The sequence below is a fragment of the Mytilus trossulus genome, chromosome 10, assembly GCF_036588685.1.
Source record: "Mytilus trossulus isolate FHL-02 chromosome 10, PNRI_Mtr1.1.1.hap1, whole genome shotgun sequence".
Lineage (NCBI taxonomy): Eukaryota > Metazoa > Mollusca > Bivalvia > Mytilida > Mytilidae > Mytilus > Mytilus trossulus.
In genome coordinates this window covers 54,681,696-54,707,283 of record NC_086382.1, presented here as the reverse complement: position 1 = coordinate 54,707,283, position 25,588 = coordinate 54,681,696, and the positions used below count along the sequence as shown (strand labels likewise).

At 33.5% G+C, this 25,588-nt stretch overlaps 1 protein-coding gene across 1 annotated transcript in view; it reads left to right on the top strand.

Annotated features, from left to right (window-relative positions):
* LOC134686355 (uncharacterized) overlaps window positions 1-25,588 on the top strand; it is a 114,344-nt gene that overhangs the window by 30,985 nt on the left and 57,771 nt on the right. The window contains exons 3-4 of the mRNA XM_063546030.1: window positions 5,468-5,562; window positions 13,674-13,772. Of these exons, the coding sequence (XP_063402100.1) occupies window positions 5,468-5,562; window positions 13,674-13,772 (194 nt within the window). The remainder of the gene's footprint in view (window positions 1-5,467; window positions 5,563-13,673; window positions 13,773-25,588) is intronic.

The window sequence follows — 25,588 nt, the reverse complement described above, 5'->3', positions numbered from 1 at the left end:
TGACACAAATTCCAAAACCTCACCCACGTACATCCTTAAGCCTCTTTAAAAATGGAAAAAAATGCTGAATTTCACTTTTCTGTTCTCTAACTTATAATAAGTTTGCATCAACAAGATATAATGAAACTTATACATATATATAATAATTACCACAAAACTCTGATCAAGTCAATTTATGATAGCGTCAGTTTTATGGTTATTCAGTAATGTCCCTTAATACATATCTTTTTATGATATGCAAGAGGTTGCATCATCTGTGTCCCATAGACACTGTAACTATGACATTTCCCATTTATTGTATCGTATGGAACGCCAGAACTGCCTTATATTGATGATCATCAATATATGCAGTGGTCACAGCATTATATATATATAGCCGTAACAGCATTATATGCAGCGGTCATCACATTATATGCAGTGGTCACAGCATTATATAAAGTGGTCACAACATTATATGCAGTAGCATCAAGGTACACTTAACTATAATAACAATATATCACAAAGTCATATAGTCAAGTCACAGTAAATCATATCTTATTTTATTATACGACCGCAAAAAACTATTCCCCACTCAATTGATTAATTTAAACTCATGGGATCTTTTCTATGTATGTCTACTATTTATATAATAGTTCTTGAAAAACTGGTCATTATCGTGATATATGGACTGCCCACAGAACAGTGGTATTGACTAAGATAGTGATAATGACTGAGCCGAAGGCGAGGTGATTATTGCTGTCGCAGTCAATACCACTGTCCTACGGGCAGTCCATGTATCACGATAATGATCAGTTTTTCAAGAACTATTATGTTTATTTTATCAAGAAACCATGTTTTGGAAAATTCTCATAAATTCAAAACGTCCAAAGCGAACTCGAGTAGTTGTACGATTTCTATGGCGAAGAGTGAAGATCAGTCGTAGTAATACTGCCTTTCATTTTAGTGCAACTTTTCAGTATATAAATATTTAATCAAATTCTCTTTAATTTTATAATTAACGAAAAAATATAATAAACAATTCAACAACTTAAATATAATATTAAAAAACAGGAACATGTTTAATAAAAGATACACCTCTCTTTACAGAGAAACCACGCCCCATCGGTCTTTAACAGAGAAACCACGCTCCAACGGTCAATATCAGACGGAAACCACGCCCCAACGGTCAATATCAGACGGAAACCACGCCCAACCGGTCATTATCATGTAAACGTTCGTTAACGACCGGTTTTCTGGTCTGTTTTGTTCTGTTTATGGCCGATGAAATTTATTACTGAAGATTAATGAATGTCATGTGACCCCTTTTTATCCAATAAGAGAATCTTATTCTCAACCGATATGAAATAATGAGGGTAATTGTTGTTGAATAATTTTAAATCATATGCATCATTTAAATTAGAATAAATGTAGTCCACATCATAGAGCTTTTACTACAACACCCCTTCAGGCGAAATGGAGTCTTCCATGTTATCGTTTCCAGTTGTCTCCCTTCCGGAAGTAAATTCCGTCAATTCTGAGAGATCAAAATAAACGATATAAATTAACTCGTTCTGTCGATAAACGTCGTATTATATTAAAAAACGATCGCAAGTTCAACCAAGGAATGTGTAGGGAAAGGAGTCATGACCACTGACCCAAAGGAAATTAATTATTTAAAGAGTTACATGTAGGAATGGGGTTCCTCCTAGAAATAACATAGGAAAATACAATGTAGGTGATAAGATATAAAGTGAAATACCTTCTCTCGTGACTGCTATGGAAAGTAAACTTGGAATTGATAGTACAAAAATAAAACACAATATGCCTAAGTACATTGTTCATACACTTGTATCCGGGATTGGCTATTTTGTAACTATTCAGATATTTTGATTACGTAAATACACCTTATCGCTATTTAGTCCATTCCTGTAAAAACAGTCATTTATACAACTTCCTGTTTAGGTCACGCGGGCCGAAAATGGAGGTCATCAGCAGTGAGCTGAGGGAGGAAAAACTTTAGAAAGTGATCATCAAGAAACTTTGATATAGTATGATCCACTTTTTTTGAAATTAAAAATGAAGTAAAAAAATATTTCGTTTGAAGTACTTACGGTAGTTTAAACAGGTCTCATTAAAAAGTATCATGCATGGTGAATTGTTTAAACAGGGTCCCAGATAGCTTCTACTGGATGACAAAGTTGTGTAATTTTAGAACTTTTCCGGAATGGAATAAATAGCGATTAGGTGTATTATATTTGACATGTTCGGAGGACGTGTTTTTCAACAGACTGCCGGCATTCCAATGGGAACAAACTGTGCCCCTCTACTTGCCGACTTATTTCTGTATTATTATGAGGCTGACTTCATTCAGGAACTTCTTAGGAAGAAAGATAGGAAGTTAGCAATATCCTTTAACTCTACTTTTCGCTATATAGATGATGTTCTTACACTAAATAATTCAAAATTTGGTAACTATGTGGAACGCATCTATCTCATCGAACTAGAGATAAAGGATACTACAGATACAGTTAAGTCGGCTTCATATCTTGGCTTACATCTAGAAATTGACAATGAGGGTCGGTTGAAAACAAAACTTTACGACAAAAGAGATGATTTCAGCTTTCCAATTGTGAACTTTCCATTTCTAAGTAGAAACATTCCAGCAGCACCTGCATACGGGGTATAGATCTCCTAATTGATACGATATTCACGTGCTTGTATTTCCTATCATGATTTTCTTGATAGAGGGTTGCTGCTCACAAGGAAGCTATTAAACCAAGAGTTCCAAATGGTGAAGTTGAAATCATCCCTTCGTAAATTTTACGGACGCCATCACGAGTTGGTTGACCGTTATGGAATAACCGTTTCACAAATCGGATATGTTCCTTTCGTCGTAACTACAACTCCCGTCCCTTTCATGAATGTGACCTACCGAATTAGACTATTTACCGGATTTGTTATCACATAAGCAACACGACGGGTGCCGCATGTGGAGTAGGATCTGCTTACCCTTCCGGAGCATCTGAGATCACCCCTAGTTTTTGGTGGGGTTCGTGTTGTTTATTCTTTAGTTTTCTATGTTGTGTCATATGTACTATTGTTTGTCTGTTTGTATTTTCATTTTTTAGCCATGGCGTTGTCAGTTTGTTTTAGATTTATGAGTTTGAATGTCCCTTTGGTATCTTTCGTCCCTCTTTTAAATTAGTTTTGAAAATAATATTATCCAGCTTCATGTATACATGTGTCAATGAAAGCAATGGCAATCGTATCCCTCAGAGCAATCTGCAATTTGATTTATTATAGTCCCAGTATTCAAGTTGGTCCAAATCGGGTCCAAAATTAAACTTTGTTTGATTACAACAAAAATTGAATACTTGGGCTTCTTTGATATGCTGAATCTAAACATGTACTTAGATTTTTGATTATGGGCCCAGTTTTCAAGTTGGTCCAAATCAGGATCCAAAATTATTATATTAAGTATTGTGCAATAGCAAGAAATTAGCAATTACACAGTTTTCAGCAATAGCAAGAAATCTTCAATTGCACAGTATTGTGCAATAGCAAGAAATTTTCAATTGCACAGTATTGCGTGATAGCAAGAAATCTTCAATTGCACAGTATTGTGCAATAGCAAGTATTTTCAATTGCACAGTATTGCGCAATAGCAAGAAATATCTAATTGCGCAATATTGCGCAATAACAAGACATTTTTGTATCTTTCTTTATCCAGAATAGTTGTTGAATCAACTTAAATCATTGTTTTATACAATATACAATGTATATTCACTTTTACTGCCAACTGATAAATTGAAACAATCTTTACCATTCAGACTGAGTGATAACAAGCACTTTTTAATATTTTTTGATGTATTTAAATGAGTAGTTATTGTTGCAAACTCCATTAGAAATTTGAATTGAGATCTGTTTTGGAATAAGGGAAAGGGGGATTTGAACAAAAAACGGGGGGGGGGTCAATTTTTCTCATTATAGATTTCATAATAATAAAGAAAAATTCATTTTATTGAGAGGATAAATATTCAACAGCATATATAGTGAATTGCTTAAAGGCAAAAACAAAATTTAAGTTTATTAGACCATCTGGTTGTAATCTTTTACCAAAATCTTCTCTGAAACTAATGGGTCAAATTTATCCATACTTGACCACAATGTTAATTGGGGTAACTAGTTTAAAAAATGTGTCCAGTGACCAGGTCAAGCAACCAAGATGGCCGCCAAAAAAATTTAATATACAGATATAAACAATTATTATACCAAATTTTCACATTATTTTTCAAAATGGTCACAAACCATCAAAGAAGTAGGTCCGGTAAGGACTGATTTTGGCCTCAAATTTCAGATTCATCTGTCGAAAGGTTTTGACCACTTTTTAAACACTTAAGTATCTACATGTATTTCATTTAAATCAATAAGTTTATGTGAAAGATTTTATCAGATTAAGTCATTGAAAATGATCCGATTTAGGCTCAAATATGAAAAATATACCAAATATACCGAAAAATATCACTCTTCAGAGGTTTTTTTGTCAAGAATGAAAGTGGCCGCATCCGTGTTCATCCTGAACCTTTATATATGTTATGTATTATCATCAAATACAACTATCATTTCAATATTAAGGATGAACAAGAATGCTGCCACTTTCGTTTTACCCGAAAACCGTTTAAAATTTAACTAAAATGCTAGAATTTTGAAGATTTCAGTAAACTAGCAGTCAAAAACAGCCCATATTTGTGTAGCAGAAGCATTCTACTGTCCAATAAATAACTAAAAGTTTACATTATAACAATTTTGTAAAACTGCTATATTTCGGGGCCAAAAATGGGTTTAACTGGATCTTCTCCTTTGCAATTTCTAAAATGAAAAATGAACAAAAAAAAATAAAACTACCCATAACCCTTCGGTTTTGTACATTTCATGAGCAGAAGATTATATGATATAGTCAAATACCAACTTATAACCCCATCAAAGTATCATACGTTACATAAATTTCAAGAAAATCAACCAAACACTGACTAAAATAGACTCATTATTGCCAATAGGAAATTAAAAATGTTGATTTTGAGTTTTCCTTAAGTTAGATTTTATGGGACTTTTTTCTGTGTATATAAAGGGCATAATGCTATAGATGATGACTAAAACATTTTCTGTTGCAATTCGTTTGAGGTTAAATCAATCTTAGTTTGACTGGACTATGAAATGGTAATAGAAATAGAATAAATTTGATCTTCCAACTTGTTGACAAGATTTAAAAGTTTCAGCTTCATTTTTAGGTTGGTTTCAATTTCATATTATTTTTTTTTATTGAATTTATTTAGCTTAGTCAATAATTATTACTGTCATGTTAGCCTGTGGACTGATAAAGTACCGTCAAAGAATGGACATGATGAAGAAACTCACAATTGAAAATAGCTTTTGATATCTTGATTTGTATTATTTAAGTTAATTATAATTTTACTTGTTTTCTCACCAGGAATACCTATGATTTACATACCAAAAGACAAGAGTGAAGTCAAAGGACAAATAAGTATCACAAATAAACAGCTATACTTTGAAACAATTGGACAGGTACCGTAATATATGTATTAAAATACGGTGCACTTTAGCAGTAAAGTTATTCTTTTTCATTTAAACGACTAAAATTACTTAAAGTTGTAAATCATGCATCATATTTTTCATCATTTCATTTTCAGCTCACCTGGCCTAAAAGGCTAAGTGAGCTTTTCTTATCACTTGACGTCTGTCGTCCTCGTCGTCCATCATCGTTAACTTTTACAGAATCTTCTCCTCTGAAACTACTGGGCCAAAGGAGTAGGGGCTATAATGGCCTAAAATGGCCCCAGATTTACAAGATAATAAAAATTCGAACAGAGCAGATTTTTCTCCATAAATTATTAGAATATGAGTCAATGATTTAAAAAAAATGTTTTTATCTAACAAAAAAATGTTCAATGACGTCACAATGGTAGGTGCAAATGACGTCATAATTGGGAAAATAAGCAAAAATACAGAAATTTGGAAGGTTTTTCTAAATTTTGACCACCGCACCATGCTTGCACCAATAAGAAATTTTAACATTTTGACAAGTTCATACAGATCAAACTTTGGACAAAATATTTTTTTGGTGCAAGGTTGGTGCGATAGTTTATTTTTTATTTTTCATAGCCAATCGGAGCAATAAAAAGCTGAAATATGCCGTTCAAATTGGACATATTCATCTGACAAAGTTTAGTTTATACATTCTTATGCCTATAGGAACTTTATTTTTTGGGTAATGAATGTAACATGTATTCCTAATATTATTTCCATAAGTATGTCTCGGTAAATGTCTTTAAAAATTCCGATGTGTAAGGGAGTCAATAACAACTTTGAGAACATTTTTTTTTAATTGTGGAATTTTAGATAGACCAATATATAACAACATCTGTACATTTCTTATGTTTCTGCTTATTATCAATTCAAAATCTGGTGTTTGAATGGGGCAATCTTCTCTCTCTCGTATCAGGGTCTGATCCATGATCTATGTTAAGAAAAAAGGGGGGGGGGGGCAAATTTAAAAGATTATTTTGCTCAAATTCACATAATTGACAAGAAACACGAAATTAATTTTGAAAATGAATCTACCTATATTCCAATTGCATATGTCTATGATGGTAATGAGAATAGAGAACAAGTTCCAGAAAATTTGATGGTAAGAGAACAGAAACGGCATATGGTAGACTATCCATATATCCGTACATACATGCATAATATATATATGGTTATTTGACCTTCTCATGCATAGAAACAAGTGCCTGAAGTCTGTAAGCAACTGACATGTCTGTTACCATTTTAAAGGTTATGTTTTGAATAGTTTTATAATCATGTGTAAAAATAAAGCGTAATTTTAAAAATGGACCCAGTTTTGTTGTTACGCCCCATTTGTGGGCATTATGTTTTCTGGTCTGTGGTCCATTTGTCTGTTCATCCGATCGTCCTTGTGTCCCACTTCAGGTTTGAGTTTTCGGTCAAGTTTGTTTAATCTGACATCAGACTCAGACTTCTTTTGAACTAAGTATTACTGTGCATATTGCTGTGTGTTTGGTTTTTTTCTTCTTTGGCTACAGGTTTAGTTTAAACCTATTTTATTTGTTAAAGTACAAATTGATTAAGACACAAGTCAAACAGACTTTTGAAGTCTTCTCCATTAAACATTTATAGCAATATAATACAAAAATATATGTGTGAGCATGCATGTATAGAATGGTATATCTATTTAGTATATCTATAAATAAATATGGATCAAAAGACAGGTAAAGGTAGAGGGGGTTTAAGATGTGTAAGCCGCCGATTTTTGAGCCTGTCCCAATTCAGGATTATCTGGCCTTTGTTAGTCTTGTGATTTGGACATCAATGTACTAAAGACACATTCTTGTTTTCAACTATTTTGATGTATATAAAATAAATATTGTCATGATATTTATCACAGACCAAGTCATACGACACTAAGATTAGTGAATGCGAAAGATAAACTAGTAAACTTGACAAGAACTACAATAAAACAAATATAATGAATATAGAAAATTTTTAAGAATACAGATTTATTTGAGATAGTAGCATGTACCAGTATTTAATGCTATAGAATGATATGGTTATAAATCTGGACGTCTGGAATAGATAATAAAAATAAGAAGAATTTCAAAAAGTCAACCCTAACGATCCTCTACATATGTCTAGAGGGTGGGGTTGGGGTTTACTTCAATAATTAATTGATAGGGGTGCCGCTGTTTTGTTACCTCGCCCTGTTTTACATTTTCAAAATATATACCTTTTAATATACTGCGTAGGAAGAAAAATACTTTTCCCATAACAATTTGGTTTCATGTGGTTTTATGTAGAAGAGGAATACTTCAGTGTCAAAAGAAAAATATTAGCTGATAAAGTAGAAAAAAAGAAGATGTGGTATGATTGCCAATGAGACAACTATCCACAAAAGACCAAAATGACACAAACATTAACAACTATAGGTAACCGTACAGCCTTCAACAATGAGCAAAGCCCATACCGCATAGTCAGCTATAAACATGATAAAAGGCCCCAATAAGACAATGTAAAACAATTCAAACGAGAAAACTAACGGCCTTATTTATGTAAAAAAAATAACGAAAAACAAATATGTAACACATAATCAAACGACAACCACTGAATTACAGACTCCTGACTTGGGACAGGCACATACATCAATAATGTGGACACAGCGGGAACACCAAACAAGTTGACAGTCAAAGAAGTTATGGGAACTTTAGTGTCCTTATCATATATAACTGATAGTTTTCTTAACCTTTTACTTATTTCAAGCTTAAAAAGGTCAACTATTCCAGAAGCACGTTCTATCACCTTGTAAATAAAAGTACCCCCCCCCCCCCCCCCCCTTTTTCAACCCCAACCCCTACCTAAAACATAACTACTGTAATTGAAATACACGGACATTTAAAAACACCCTTTAATGCATGTGTCTGTATCTATTTATTTTAGATAATTAATATTAAGATTTCTTAGCGCTAAATATGTGTTCTTGTCTTTATATTATTCTTCTTGTCGCTAGTAAGTGAGACTCCACCCGGCACTAAATGCACAATCTGTATATATCAGCAATACCCAGTGTTTTGTTTGTTGTTTGTTGATGTTTCAATATTGCTTTTCCCCTTAACGTTTACTTTGGAGTTTTACAATTTGCATCTTAAATTGTACGTCTGTTGCAAAATATTTGAAATTAAATCTTGTAAAATAGAAAGCAAATTGCAGTTGCCATGGGCACAGATGTGTTGCTAGGGAGAAACAACAGTGCATTTGGCAAAATTGTGCATTTAATTATGTAATATGTACAAGTGAAAAGTTCACACCATGCTTAAAACAGGTTTAATTTCAAATGTAGATATATAAAAGCTGTATAACACTCATATTTGATGAGTTTAACTCCGCCATTATATTGGTTGCTAGGCAACAGAATAAACGAGCTAGACCCAAAATTCAATTATTTTCAGAAGGTCTATGGTATAGTCTGACAACATTACAAGTTAAATGAAATTTGGGGGTGGGGCCAAAAATGGCCCTTATAGCCCCTACTCCTTTAACCAAACTTGGCCACAGAAATGTGTTTGGTGACCCGGCCAACAAACTAAGATGGCCGCCATGGCTATATATATAGAACATAGGGCTAAAATGTAGATGTTTACTTATCACTCTGAAACCGAAGCAAAAATCTGACATCAGTAAATTGTTTATCAAGTCAAGATCTGTCTGCCCTGAAATTTTCAGACGAATCAGACAATCGGTTGTTGGGTTGCTGCCCTTGAATTGGCAATTTTAAGGAAATTTTGCCGTGTTTGGTTATTATCTTGAATATTATTATAGATAGAGATAAACTGTAACAGCAAAAAATGTCCAACAAATTAAGATCTACAAATAAGTCATAATGACCAAAATGGTCTTTTGACCCCTAAATGAGTTATTGCCCTTAATAGTAATTTTTTTTTTACCAATTTGTCGTAAATTTTTGTAATCTTTTACAAAGATCTTCTCCTCTGAAACTACTGGGTTAAATTTAACCAAATTTAACCAAATTTAACCACTATCATTATGAGGGTATCTTGTTTATGAATTTTGTGCGGTGACCCAGCCAACCAATCAAGATGGCCAATATGCCTAAAAATAGAACATACTATTAGGGGTAAAATGTAGATTTTGGCTTATAACTCTGAAACCAATGCATTTAGAGCAAATCTGACACATTGAAAATTGTTCATCAAGTTTTAATATTTATCTGCCCTGAATTTTTCAGATGAATCGGACAACCTGTTGTTGGGTTGCTGCCCCCCTATTGGTTATTTTTAAAGAAATTTTGCCGTTTTTGGTTATTGTCCTGGTTACTATTATAGATATAAATAAACTGTAAACAGCAATAATGATCAGCAAAGTAAGATCTACAAATAAATCAACATGACCAAAATGGTCAGTTGACCCCTTAAGGAGTTATTGCCCTTTATAGTCATTTTTTACCAATTTTCATTAATTTGGAATTTTTACAAAATATTTTGCTCTGTATCTAAAGGGCCAAGTCTATATAGATAGTTTAAATTGTAAGTAGCAAGATTGTTAAGTAAAGTCAGATTTACAAACACATTACCATCATCTAAACACAATTTTGTCATTAATCCATCTGTCATGTCTGTGTCTTTTGTTTAATATGCACATAGACCAAGGTGGGCGACACAGGCTCTTTAGAGCCTCTAGTTTTTATTCCGACGTAGTCGGAATAGTTTCGGTTGGTGCCCTTTGAACTTAAGGACACTTAACTATGGCAACAGAATACGCATGCTCGAAAATCCTTTCTGTGATTGAACAAAATGCTGTCATGGTGGGTGATTTGGTTGTGTTTGAAAAAAACGTCTCGTAAATTATATCGTGATGGAAAGCAAGTGAAAAACTATAAATATTTGAACTAGATCTTACAAAGATTTATATTTTTATTAAATTAATTGTTTCTCCAATAGCTCTTTGCATCCATGACAGCTGTTTATTCGGGACAATTATATAATTTTAAATGTAAACTTTGTTGTACGAACGTACATGACTTTAAGAACGCACCTACGCATGTGAGATTTCCGCGGGGTTTTGGTGAATGTAAACAGAAAGTTACGAGGACCGAGAATACTGGACACAAACAGAGAAAACATTATATAGTATTGCCTTTATATAACCAGACTTAGTAAAGAATTTCTTGTAGTTACATTCAGGTGGAGATTTAAATAAAGAGGTCCTGCATCATTAAGTCATTGTGCTTCTGAAGGTTATCGAAATGATAGTTTTAAACATATACTCTAAATTAAATACGTCATTTATCCTTTTTAAAGATAGTTCTTGTTATCTTTGCAACCACAGGAAGAAAAAAATTATCACAGTTGATAAAACCAGACCTGTGGTCCTTTTTAATCTTCTTATAAAGCTATGTAACCATATCAACCAATGAACACACTAAGCAGAACTATCAAACATAGAGTGAGACTTATAACCCTTTTTCTAGCAGGGGAGTGATAATAGGGTCCCTTTACATATTAACAACACCTGGATTTTGGCAAAAACAGTTCACAACAAATTAAGAATGCTGATAACAGTAAATACCAACTTTAATCTAACTTTTTTTCCCAAATCAACCCAAAAGCAATGAAAAGGGGAAATACAAACCTTCAATATGTTCTGAACCACTGTACAATGTCGCAGAAATGCTCATAGGAATCTTTGATAAGGCTAGTCACGTTTTCGATTCCTCTGGTTACTGTAAACCAACATATTTTCGAGAATACTTTATTTCATGTTTAGCCCTTTCTATCCCATTTCACAGCGAATTAATTTCGCTATCTCAAATTTTGATGTAGATGAGTAAAGACAAATTAAAGTTTCACATATTCTCGACGATTTATATTCGCGATAGTTTTCATGGTTTTCTTCTTGTTAAAGTCGTGAAAAAAATCGCTCACGAAAATAAGACCGGCGTGTTCACACCAAACGCTATGTACAGTAAACATAATTTATTTACATTTGGTTTACTAGTTTCACATTAAATTTGTTCACACCTAGTCACCTTGTTTAGGCAGCAACCATTTGGTTTTTCTGGGGGGGGGGGGGGTATGTTTTTTTTTTTGAAAAAAAGTTTGTTTCCAGTTTTTGGAGAAAAAAATAATTTTGTTTTTAATTCTGAGAAAAAAAAAGATTGTTTGTTTCACCCTCAGCAGCCACTATATGTAAGGCTAAAAATTTAAAGAAAAAAATTGTTTTCGACATGTCGCGAAAAAAAATTCTGCCAGAAAAAAAAACCATAGCCCCCCCACCCCAGAAAATCAAATGGTTGCTGCCTTAGCTACCTGTACATAATATTTGTTCACACTTGTAAACATATGTCATTTAGATGTTCATTACATAGAACCGAATTCAAATTTTCGAACAACTTTTCTAGCAGTTAGGGAACGACCATTTGACTTTAAAAAAGGGGGGGGGGGATGGATTTTCCCACAATTTGATTAAAAAAAATCGGATCGTTCACGACAGATGATAAGAATGAACAAATATGCTGAATCCAAAGTTTCCCCATACATTAAAGTGTTAAATATTAAATTGGTACCATCGAAAAAATAACTAATTATAAACTTTCGCGCGAGAAAAAACTCAGACTCAGAACACCCCTTTATTTTAAAAGTTAAGTGGTTGCTCCTTTAAAAAAGTCATTTTGGATGATTTGCAGTAATTTAAAGATGTCTCGATTATGCATTAAAAACGCAGACTCGCCATCAGCGTGCTTACAGACGAAGAAAAACGATGTTAAGGATCACTACATTTGTATCTTTTCTATTTGTTTCAAATGGTATTTTTTTTTCTTCAAGGTGTATTTGGCAAAGAGAGGGTGTAATGTTTTTTTTTTTCTATTTCTAATTGTATGTTAACGGATCTGAGATATTACACAAACAAACAATTAACCTCACCCTTTTTCAGTAATGCATTTCTGAGTGAATCGTTGTTTGAGTATAAAGACCAGTTGCAAATACTTCTGTCAGTGTGCACGTCCAATCGATAAGTATCAATTTAATATAAGAATTATTTCTTTTTTAAATATACACGGGAAAATTTAAGTTCTGAATGCCTAGTTTTGTGTACACTTAACCTACACAAGGCCTACATCGACTATCGACTGCGTGTAGACAAAACACGACTTACACTACATGTAAACATTGAGTTTTATCAATGTGAACGTAAATTTGTTTAGCTTATGTGTGAGTTACACTTACACAACACCGAGTTTACTAGGTCAATGAGAACACGGCCTAATTAGTTGGTTTACAGTATGTGTAATGTTGTGTTTACGTTTGATTTTAATCAGCATACTCAAACTTGTGTAGCCGTGCGACGTAGGAAAGTGTGATAAACATATAGACAGAGTGATAACTGTAGTGCGCAACCATTTTTATGCCCTTATGGCTCACCTCTGATAGTAGAGGGGCATTATGTTCGTTCGTCCGTCTGAGCGTCCGTTCAGGTTAAAGTTTTTGGTCAAGGTAGTTTTTGATGAAGCTGAAGTCCAATCAACTGGAAACGTAGTAAACTTGTTGCTTATAATATGATCTTTTTAATTTTAAAGCCAAATTAGACTTTTGACCCAAATTTCACGGTCCACTAAACATAGACTATGAAAGTGGGAGTTTCAGGTTAAAGTTTTTGGTCAAAGTTGGGTTTGATAAAATTGAAGTCCAATCACTTGAAACTTAGTACATATGTTCTCAATAGTGTAATCTTTCTAATTTTAATGCCAAATTAGATTTTTACTCAATTTCACGGTCCATGGAACATGGAAAAGGAAAGTGCGAGTGGGGCATTCGTGTACTTTGGACACATTTTTGTTTTTTTTATGATTGGGGCCCAATGAAAATTAAATTATGGTTACATTTCGGTGTATTCCTACGACTCATATCTTACATGCTTTTATAAGAAGGAATTAAAAATGTTCACTTATTTTTATTGCAAATCATTAAAATCAATGTATAAAACACAAATTACCCTCTTATATGCATATGTTGTTGAGGCATCATCTGTGTCCATATTGACACATTCCCCATTTATCTCTCTTCTATTTTAACTTATTTATTTTTCAGATTACATTTAGCATCCCATTTTATGAGATCATCGCTATTACTGAAATACGATCTGCAACGAAATCAAAAGAGAGATTTTGTGTAATACTGAAAAGAGAGGTTTGTATAACCAAACAACAAACTCTAGAAAATGGTTCATATAAATAATTCTGAGAAATTTGACTTTTAAAGGGGCACTAGCTACGAGAGATATAAAAAATGTAATATATACATATTTTTTTTGCTCAATCATTAATGAAATGGAAATATTGAAATAATAATTCTCTTTTAGCAGCCAGTATGGGTTAATTTGGCCAAAATAAGCTTAAAAATATTGATTATGAATTATTCACTTCCAAGTGAATAATTCGACCTCATTGAACCCGTATTCATGTGAACGTCAATTTAATCCGATACCTTGAGACGGATAACATGTGAATTGAATGTGTAAAGTTATTTAAAGGAAAATATTGTCAACATTTGAAAGTAAAACAAAGGTTAATCATTTGATTGACTGATTCAATCCACATAAACTCTTTCTTCTACCAGTAAACATGGTGGTAAACATTTATTTTTCATCTATTATATGAAATTAAAAAGACATAGAAAACTCACGAGTTTGCTTAATCTATTTATATCTATACACATGGAAAAAAGTATTACAACACCTTGATTTTTTAAACTTGAAAAACCAGCCTCTTTTTTGGATGAAATATAATAAAATATGTGTATAATATTATTGAAACATAGTTTATGATAACATTGGCATTGAAACGAACAAAAAATGTTTGAAAAAAAATGATTTATATAACCACAATTTTAATAACAAAATGAAGTGTTTTTTGTACAAAAAATGCATTCTACAACTTTTACTGTAGTCGATCTTTACAATGTCAAACATTTCAAAATTAATCTTCAGATGACTGTTCACATCGTGGTTGATCGTTATACGCCAAAGAATTAGTATTTTGTGCGCAGCCTCCATTCAAACGGATAACCGCATATTAAAGTCTTCTGATTCCTGCCATAAATCGACTTATTTGTTGCTAAGGTAGCAGCAACCATTTCTGATGAAGGGCATTGTTTATTTCATGATATGTTTGAACTGGAGTGTCCTTTCGCGCACTTTCCGCCCAATAGTGTCCCATATATGCTCGATATGGTTCCAATCCCGGCTACGATCGGGCCAAGGAAGATGAACAAAACTCCATTTGAACATTGGATCTTCCTCTTCGATGCTAATTTCCAACTTTGGCGAGCTCTCCATTACATTGGATACGGACAACTGTGTGTCTGTTCGTTAGCAAAAGTCTCCGAAATGGTCTTATCGCACGATAACCAGTAGCGATGAGTTGATCTTGAACAGTTCTTGTTAAAAGGCTCCTGTATGGCCACCACTCTCTTTTTAGGATTGTCTTGTATGCAATGGGTTATTTTCTGACCATTCTTCAGTATGCTTGATTTTCTCTAGCAAATGGTATAGGGGGTCTTCATTATCTCGGAAGGACTTCAACCGCGTTTATTGCTGATTTTAATTCTCAAAACGACTTATAGTGGAATGGTGATGACCAACAATACGTGTAGTTGTTATAGCGACATCCCTGCTTCTCTTATGCTGATAATCTGCCATCGTGCTGCAGTTAATTGTTGACAAGGACCAATTACAAGGTGTCAATCACATAACTTTAAAAACTTAGTTATTTAAAGTGTTGAAAACAATGAGGATAAAAACATCTGTTTTGCTGTTTACGGGTACAGTAGCTGCATTGTGCAGATAAAAACTTATCGAGTCGATATTTATTGATTAAACTCAGGTGATACTTAAATAATGTTTAACTAGTTCTATTTTACCAAATTATATCACAAAAAAATAAAGAGTGTTTGTTTAATTTCAATTTCAATTTGGTGTTGCAATACTTTTTTCCATGTGTATATATGTATGTTTATATGGCTTATATGGTAATTAGATGACGTTAGAGGTCAACTCGATAGTTAATTAGATGACCTCTAGAATAAAATGCATACGAAACGAATAAGCAACATGTTTTCATATTATGTGCCCTGTTCATTGTTTATTTTAGACTTTTGATAGTTTAGATAAATGTTTTATATTGTTTTAAATCAAATTTGAGACTTTGATTAAAATCGGTGAACATGAATTTGTCATTTAGTGCCCCTTTAATATAATTTTAACGCAAAATTTTACAATGGAAATTAAAAAAAAACATAAACAAAACTATATTCAAGTGTAATGTATAATCATAGGTTACACTAAGTCTTGATGATTTTATCTAAAATCTACGCTGTATATAATTTTGTCTCAGTCTTGAGTTGAAATTTCATTAATATCTATCAACTTTCATAAAATGACCATGTGAATTTAAAAAGGAAATTGTCTCTCACTCTTTTCCATAGAAATGTGGTTTCAATTTAAAAATTTGTTATGTTGTTGCATCTTTAATATGCACTTTGATCATAGCATTTCATTGATTGATTGGTGTTTAACACCACTTTCAACACTTTTGAGCTATTGTGCAAGAAAAGAACCACCGTCCTTCAGTAGGAAAACTGTTAATCCTCGTCAAATAAGATTGCAGTCAAGTGAACCTGCCCAGTGTCATATGGTATTTTGAACCCCATGGTAAATTGACACAGGGGTAAAAATAACGCTATGGTAAATTGAAACTCCCCTGTATGGAAAATTGACACCCATCATAAATTAAACCCTCCTGCTTTTTTTTTTTAGCTCACCTGGCCCACAAGGCCAAGTGAGCTTTTCTCATCACTTGGCGTCCGTCGTCCGTCGTCGTCGTCGTCCATCGTCCGTCGTCGTCGTCCGTCGTCGTCGTCGTCGTCCGTCGTCGTTGACTTTTACAAAAACCTTCTTCTCTGAAACTACTGGGCCAAATTTAACGAAACTCAGCCACACTCATCATTGGGGTATCTAGTTGAGAAATTGTGTCCGGTGACCCGCTAAACCAACCAAGATGGCCACTATGGCTAAAAATAGAACATAGGGGTCAAATGTATATTTTGGCTTATAACTCTGAAATCAAAGCATTTGGAGCAATCTGACATGGGGGTAAAATTGTTAACTAAGTCGAGACCTATCTGCCCTGAACTTTTCAGATGAATCGGAGAATGGGGTGTTGGGTTGCTGCCCCTGAATTGGTAATTTTAAGGAAATTTTGTCCGTTTTCGGTTATTATCTTGAAAATTATTATAGATAGAGATAAACTGCAAACTGCAATGATGTTGAGCAAAGTAAGATATATAAATAAGTCAACATGATCAAAATGGTCAGTTGACCCCTTAAGGGCATACGATACAGTCACAGGGGAGGTAATGACGTTGCTAACGTAAAATGTTATTTTCGCGACGTCAAACGGTGACATATCGGAAAAGATGCATTTTTCGACTGATTTTTATCAATCAAACTGATTTGATTTGAAAACGCGTTCATGGACCCCTATTTCTCAAAACGGTAATTTGTTTCATTTTGCAGGGAGATTATGTGACCCAAATTTTATAAAACTGTAAATAGAGGATTTTTTTTAATTTTGATAAACATGCAGCAAAAAATGACGTTTTTTCCTCAATTCACGATTTTGATAAATATGAGTTATTTCTGAATAAAAAAATGCATATTTGTTTTATGATACTGATGACATACAGAAATTACCGATTATTTAATGTTATGTTAAGGGCATACGATACAGTTACAGGGAAGGTAAAGACGTTACTTAAGTAATTTGTTATTTTTGCGACGTCAAACTGTGACATATCGGGAAAAGATGCATTTTTCGACTGATTTTTATCATTCAAACTGATTTAAATTGAAAACGAGTTCATGGACCCCTATTTCTCAAAAAGGCATTTGGGTTTCATTTCGCAGGGAGATTATGTGATCCAAATTTTATAAAACTGTAAATAGAGGATTTTTTTTAATTGTGAAAAACATGCAGTAAAAAATTACGTTTTTTCCTCAATTCATGAACATTTGATAAATATGAGTAATTTTTTAATAAAAAAATGCATATTTTTTAAAGATATTTATAAAAAAACAGAAATTATCGATTATTTAACAAAAAACAATTTGTTTTTATCTTTAATAACAAAAAAGTTATGTCTTTCTTTCGAAAAAGAAATTACGGCCTCAAATCTGAATTTCGAGCAAATATACAAAATTTCGACCTCATTTTACGCAAAAAGAAGCGCATGAAGGTATATTTTATATTACATATTTGATTTAATCAGGTAAAAAATAGCCTATATGCAAATTTTCATGAACTTGTAAATACAGGATCAAAACTGTATCGTATAAGGGCATACGATACAGTTACAGGGAAGGGAAAAGATGCATTTTTCGACTGATTTTTATCATTCAAACTGATTTAATTTGAAAACGAGTTCATGGACCCCTATTTCTCAAAAAGGCATTTGGGTTTCATTTTGCAGGGAGATTATGTGACCCAAATTTTATAAAACTGTAAATAGAGGATTTTTTTTAATTGTGATAAACATGCAGTAAAAAATTACGGTTTTTCCTCAATTCATTAACATTTGATCAATATGAGTCATTTTTGAATAAAAAAATGCTATTTTTTAAAGATATTTATAAAAAAACAGAAATTATCGATTATTTAACAAAAAACAATTTGTTTTTATCTTTAATAACAAAAAAGTTATGTCTTTCTTTCGAAAAAGAAATTACGGCCACAAATCTGAATTTCGAGCAAATATACAAAATTTCGACCTCGTTTTACGCAAAAAGAAGCACATGAAGGTATATTTTTTATTACATATTTGATTTAATCAGGTAAAAAATAGCCTACATGCAAATGTTCATGAACTTGTAAATACAGGATCAAAACTGTATCGTATGCCCTTAAGGAGTTATTGCCCTTAATAGTAATGTTTTACCAATTCGTAATTTTTTGTAATTTTTTACAAAAATCTTCTCCTCTGAAACTATTGAACCGAATTTCACTAAACTAAGCTGCAATCATTTTTAGGGTATGTAGTTTTAAAATTGTGTGTGATAACCTCACCAATCAACCAAGATGGCCACCACAGCTAAAAATAGAACATTATGGTAAAATGTAGATTTTGGCATATAACTCTGAAACTAAAGCATTTAAAGCAAATCTCTCAGGGGTTAACTTGTTAATCTAGTAAATATCTATCTGCCCTGAAATTTTAGATGTATTGGACATCTGGTTGTTGGGTTACTGCCGCCCAATTGGTAATTTTTAAAGAAATATATCCGTTTATGGTTATTATCTTGGATACTATTATGGATAGAGATAAACGTTAAACAGCAATAATGTTCCGCAAATTAAGAACTACAAATAAGACACTTGACCAAAATGGTGAGTTGAGCCTTTAAAGAGTTATTGCCCATCATAGTCAATTTTTAAAAAAATTCATTAATTTGGTAAATTTTGGCAAGTTTTTACAAAATCTTTTCCTCTGTAACCAAAGGGCTAATCATTACAGATAGAGAAAATTGTAAGTAGCAAGAACTATCAGTAAAGTATGATTTACAAACACATCATCATCACCAAACACAATTTTGTCATGAATCCATCTATTACCTTTGTTTAATATGCACATACACCAAGGTGAGCGACACAGGCTCTTAAGAGCCTCTAGTTTCATTCTAGATGACCATTAGAACATCATACATTATTCAAAAGCTTATAATAGATTAAAAATTTATCCATACAAGCAGGGGAGGTACATTTTCCATGATTGATTAAAAGAAATATATTTGCTTGGTATAAGTGTTCTGAAGTCTTTTCCAACAGAATGTGATTCAAAATACTTATTGACGCATTATAACTAGACCATGTAGCTTGAATGCTGTAATTCTTTGTAATTATAACATATGTATATATTATATATATAAATAAGTACGTCTGAGTCAATGAAAACCCTACAACAGATGTATCCATCGGATCGCCATCAATGATGGTGATACATGGCTATGTACATAATGTATATACAACTCGTCTAAACATCAACCCAACAATGTTAGATCTGTAAATTTGCTTTCGCAAATTTTTGGTTCTTCCCTCGCCGGGATTCGAACCCATGCTACTGTGATATCGTGACACCAAATTGCCTGCACTGCAGCCGTCCCGCTAGACCATACGACCACCTGGGCTCTCAAAAAAAGAGCTTTCGGTGGGCATGTGTTACCTTTCAACGTCAGTTTAAATCTAGCGGCGTACTACAGTACATGATATATAAGGCATGAAGATGTTATTGTTACAGATCAGCTAAATTATCTATAGTAAAGGATCCTACAAATTAATGTAAGATACAGTCACAGAAAATAATTATATTCATAAGTACGTCTGAGTCAGTGACAACCCTACAACAGATGTATCCATCGGATCGCCATCAATGATGGTGATACATGGCTGTGTACATAATGTATATACAACTCGTCTAAACATCAACCCAACAATGTTAGATCTGTAAATTTGCTTTCGCAAATTTTTGGTTCTTCTCTCGCCGGGATTCGAACCCATGCTACTGTGATATCGTGACACCAAATCGCCTGCACTGCAGCCGTCCCGCTAGACCACACGACCACCTAGGCTCTCAAAAAAAGAGCTTCGGTGGGCATGTGTTACCTTTACACGTCAGTTTTAATCTAGCGGCGTACTACAGTACATGATATATAAGGCATGAAGATGTTATTGTTACAGATCAGCTAAATTATCTATAGTAAAGGAACCTACAAATTAATGTAAGATACTGTCACAGAAAATAATTATATTCATAAGTACGTGAAATCCATCTTCAAAACTTTCAAAGTGGCTACCGTTGCCATGGAAACAGTCCAAACGTGGAAAAAACGAAAATAATTCCTTAATTAATTCAAAGTAAATCAATCGTTACAGATACGACCACAAACCTACCCCCGCGTAACAAGAGTATGAACTTTAGAATTCATTGCCGTTGGAATTTTTGGGATTGCTGCTGTTACCATGGATATAAGGCTAAAAGTGCAATATTGACCCATATCGGAAAAAACGTCAAAGTAACATTTTCTTACAAATTTTAAGCTCATTCCCGGTAAAATGCTATTGAAACGTAATCTGTCCTTGAAAATTTCGAAATGGACGCCGTTGTCATGGAAACAGCAAAAAATAAATCCAAAATAAAATCGCAATTTCAGGCACAATTCTGTAATAATGAGTATGTGCATCCGATCAAATACAAATCTGTACTGCAAAACATCTTCTAGAATATGCTAGAAGAAAACTAATATATAATTTAACGTGCTTTTATTCTATACGAAAATCATGCTTTGAAGAGAAAATCTCCACTGAGGGAGAGAGAGAAACACGAAAGTACACATAGTAAGTGACATTTCTGCACTTGCATTAAAGTACACTTCCGTAAATCACACACCTGTTACAATATAGACATTAGCTGAAATCAATCGATGAACGTGTAATTAAATTGTACACGATAAGATGCATGTACTGTGTGATACATCAAATTGAAATTGAAATTAAAATTAAAACAAAACACTCTTTATTTTTTTTATATATATAATTTGTTAAAATAGAACTAGTAAAACATTTTTTAAATATCACCTGAGTTTGATCAATAATTATCGACTCGATAAGTTCTTACCTGCACATGCAGCAAAACAGGTGTTTTTATCCTCATTGTTGTGACGTCAACACTTTTAATAACCAAGTTTATAAAGTTATGTGATTGACACCTTGTAATTGGTCCTTCACAACTCTTATATAGATATAGGAAGATGTGGTGTGAGTGCCAATGAGACAACTATCCATCCAAATAACAATTTAAAAATTAAACCATTATAGGTTAATGTACTTAACCGTAAGATGGCAGATTATCAGCATGAGAAAAGCAGGAATGTCGCTGTGACAACCGCACGTATTGTGGGTCATCATCATTCCACTATTAACAATGAGCAAAACCCATACCGCATAGTCAGCTATAAAAGGCCCCAAATAGACAATGTAAAACAATCCAAACGAGAAAACTAACGGCCTTATTTATGTAAAAAAATGAACGAAAAAAAAATATGTTACACATAAACAACCGACAACCACTGAATTACAGGCTCCTGACTTGGGACAGGCACATACACAAATAATGTGGCGGGGTTTAACATGTTAGCGGGATCCCAATCATCTCCCTAACCTGGGACAGTGGTATAACAGTAAAACATAAGAATGAACTATACAAATCTGTTGAAAAAGGCTCATCAGATAGACAAAAAATACAATAAGACCATTTCGGGGACCTTTGCTTTCGAACAGACACACAGTTGTCCTTATTCAATGTAGTGCAGGGCTCGCTAAAGTTGGCAATTAGCATCGTGGAGGAAGATCCATTGTTCCAATGGAATTCGGTTTATCTTCCTTGGCCCGATCGTAGCCCGGATTTGAACTATATCAAGCATAGGACACGAAAGGACACCCCAGTCAAAACACGTGAGGAAAAACAATGCCCTTCATCAGAAATGGTTGCTGCTACCTTAGCAACAAATTAGTCGATTTATGGCAGTAATCAGAAGACTTTAAGTTGAGGTTAACCGTTTGAATTGCGGCTGCGCACAAAGTACTAATTCTTAATCGTATAACGATCAACCATGATGTGAACAATCATCTAAAGATAAATTTTCAAATGTCTGACATTGAAAAGTTCGACTATAGTAAAAGTTGTAAAATGCAGTTTTTTGTACAAAAACACTTTATTTTATTATTAAAATTGTGGTTAGATTAATCTTTTTTTTTCAAACATTTTTTGTTCGTTTAAATGCAAATATAATCATAAACTATAAAGTAAAATCACAAAAATACTGAACTCAGAGGAAAATCAATTTGGAAAGTCCATAATCACATGGCAAAATCAAAAAACAAAACGCATCAAAAACGAATGTTTCAGTATTATTTTACAAATATTTTATCATATTCCATCAAAAATTAAAGGCTGATTTTTTAAGTTTTAAAAAATGAAGGTGTTGCAATACTTTTTTCCATGTGTATACTTCATTATCACGTGACATCACGTTCCTCCTCGCGCGTGTGGCTAATTTAGGATTCAAAATGGTTCCCCAACTATATATAGACATCAATCTTATTCTACGAATAGAGAAAAAAAGGGGATGATTCAAAGACATATATACTAGACGTGCCATGTGACTTTGGTACACGCAAACAGGTTGTTGCTACTGTGACAATGTCCAGAACGGGGTGACATCCTCCGCTATTGCTTGTAATGGCAAATCTAGTTATGTCACCCGATCGACAATGTCAGGTGACATATTGCTTTTCTGTATTTTTATTATTATGTGACCCCTTTGAAAAAGGGGGGATCTATTGTTATTCTACGATTTTTTTCTTCCACACTTTTTGTCCACGATAATATACTTCAGTATCACGTGACACCACCTTTCTTTCTCGCGCGTGTGTCTGATTTATGATTTTTAAAATTTCCCAATTATATATAGACATCAATCTTATTCTACGAATAGAGAAAAAAAGAAGGGGTGTCAAAGGCATGTATACTAGACGTGCTCTGTGACTTTAATACATTCAAACTGGTTGCTGCTACTGTGACAATGTCCAGAACGGGGTGACATCCTCCGCTATTGCTTGCAATGGCAAATCTAGTTAATATTAAGTCGCCAAAACGGAGTTTTTGGGGACTTTATGTTTTTGTCTTGTTTCTTATTGTTATGTCACCCGATCGACAATGTCGGGTGATATATTGCCTTTTCTCTGTTTCTTTTTCGCTATTATGTCAACCCTATGGAAATAGGTTGATATATTGTTATTGTTCCGAATTATTCTTCCACACTTTTTGTCCAGCTTAGTTCGACATAAAACTGTATCATAATGACAATCCCCATGTACTGATGTGCAGTTAGGGTCTAAAATTTTCGAAGATGGCCGCCGTTACCATTGAAACGGCAAAAATGTGAAAAACTGAAAATTTAAATGGAACTTTCAGACATAAAAATTCATCATTCGAAAGCGTGAAATCCATCTTTAAAACTATCAAAATGGCTACCGTTGCCATAGAAACAGTCCAAACGTGGAAAAAACGATAATAATTCCTAAATTAATTCATAGTAAATCAACCGTTACAGATACCACCCCAATACTCCCCCTTTGTAACAAGAGTATGAACTGTAGAATTCATTGCCGTAGGAATTTTTGAGATTGCTGCTGTTACTATGGAGAAAAGGCGAAAAGTGCAATATTGACCCATATGGAAAAAAACGTCAAAGTAGCATTTTCTTACTAATTTTAAGCTCATTCCCGATTAAATGATATTGAAACGTCATCTGTCCTCGAAATTTTCAAAATGGCCGCCGTTGTCATGGAAACAGCAAAAAAAAAAACAACCCAAAAACTCGAAAATTTGAAACAAAATTCTGTAACCAGGAGTAAGTGCATACAAACGATCAAATACAAATCTGTACTGCAAAACATCTTCTAGAATATGCTTAAAGAAAAATAATATATAATTTAAAGTGCTTCTATTCTATACATAAATCGTGCTTTCAAGAGAAAATCGCCACTGAGAGAGAGAGAGAAACACGAAGAGTACACATAAGTGACATTTCTGCATCGAACACCTGCTCACGGTGGGTATGGTTGTCCTGCGAGAGAACGTACTGTGCTGGTGATTCGGTCCTGACGAGTGCTGGTGATCAATGAAAAAATGTAAACAAAGACGAAAATGATGATTTTTGAGGTTTTCACTCATAAAAAATGGAAGAAAACAGTTGAGATTTTTCAATTTTGTTTCTTATGGGTTCATATATAAACCATTGAAAACTTGACGCTCTAAACTGTTTCAGTAAGCGTAACACAAAAATGCTCATTTTCAGAAAATCTCGAACTGAAAAAATTAAACAAAAATGCTCACAGAGTCCGCTTTCTATACCGCAATCCACACGACAAAAGTATTTAGTAAAAAAACATTGCAATTTATTAAAATTTAGCATTTTCTCAATTTACTCATGTCCTGATACTGTGCTGGTGGGTCCTGTCATTGTGCTGGTGGGTCCTGATACGGTGCTGGTGATTTTGGATAAGAGGTTGGTCATATTTGAAACAAATGTTACAAAATCAATAAAATTGGGCAGATAAGTGTTGTCAATAGGATCTATGACTCCTCTTTTAGCTCTTGTGCATCCATTTGGCTGTTTAATATGTGTTTTCAAATGATCGTAACTTGTATAACATAATTACATAAAAGGGCAACATCTTTCGTTCAATATCAGAGAACAATATATAGTATCTAAAATAAGAATAGTTTTATTAAGATATTAAATGCCCCTTACATTGATGCTTCAACAATGATCAAAGCCCATGCCGCATAGACATGTTTGTCAGCGCTTCGCATACCCCGTCCCACTTCCACCTAACCAAGCCTCCTCATTTCCTCCTTCATTGCCGGTTACAGTGGTGTACCAACACAAAAATGTATCACATTAAATAATAACACAAAGACACACATTATTGAACGACGAATGCTCGCAGGTACTGAAAGCTAGTTCAAAGCCGCATTTTCAACTAATAGATAAACCATGTTCTCATATACAAAAATCTCAATCGTGTCGATTAAAAAAGTCTCAAAACTTAAGTTCACATTTTAATGTTTGATGAACCAGAACTTTAAAAGTGTGCAGTGAATCTTGTGCTCACAACAGTTATTGTCATAATTATGTTTACATAAGACTTATAAAGGAATTAAGAAGGTACCAAGAAATGTTTTACAGTTCAATTTAATGATCATGAATAGAAAGTGAATGGTCACTGTGAGGGTCAAAATCTTAAATTGCTTATAAATGTTGCTGGACCCAGTTTCGTTATCTGATCTGAATGTTCTGAAATGTGCAAGGTAGATAGACATTTTGATTT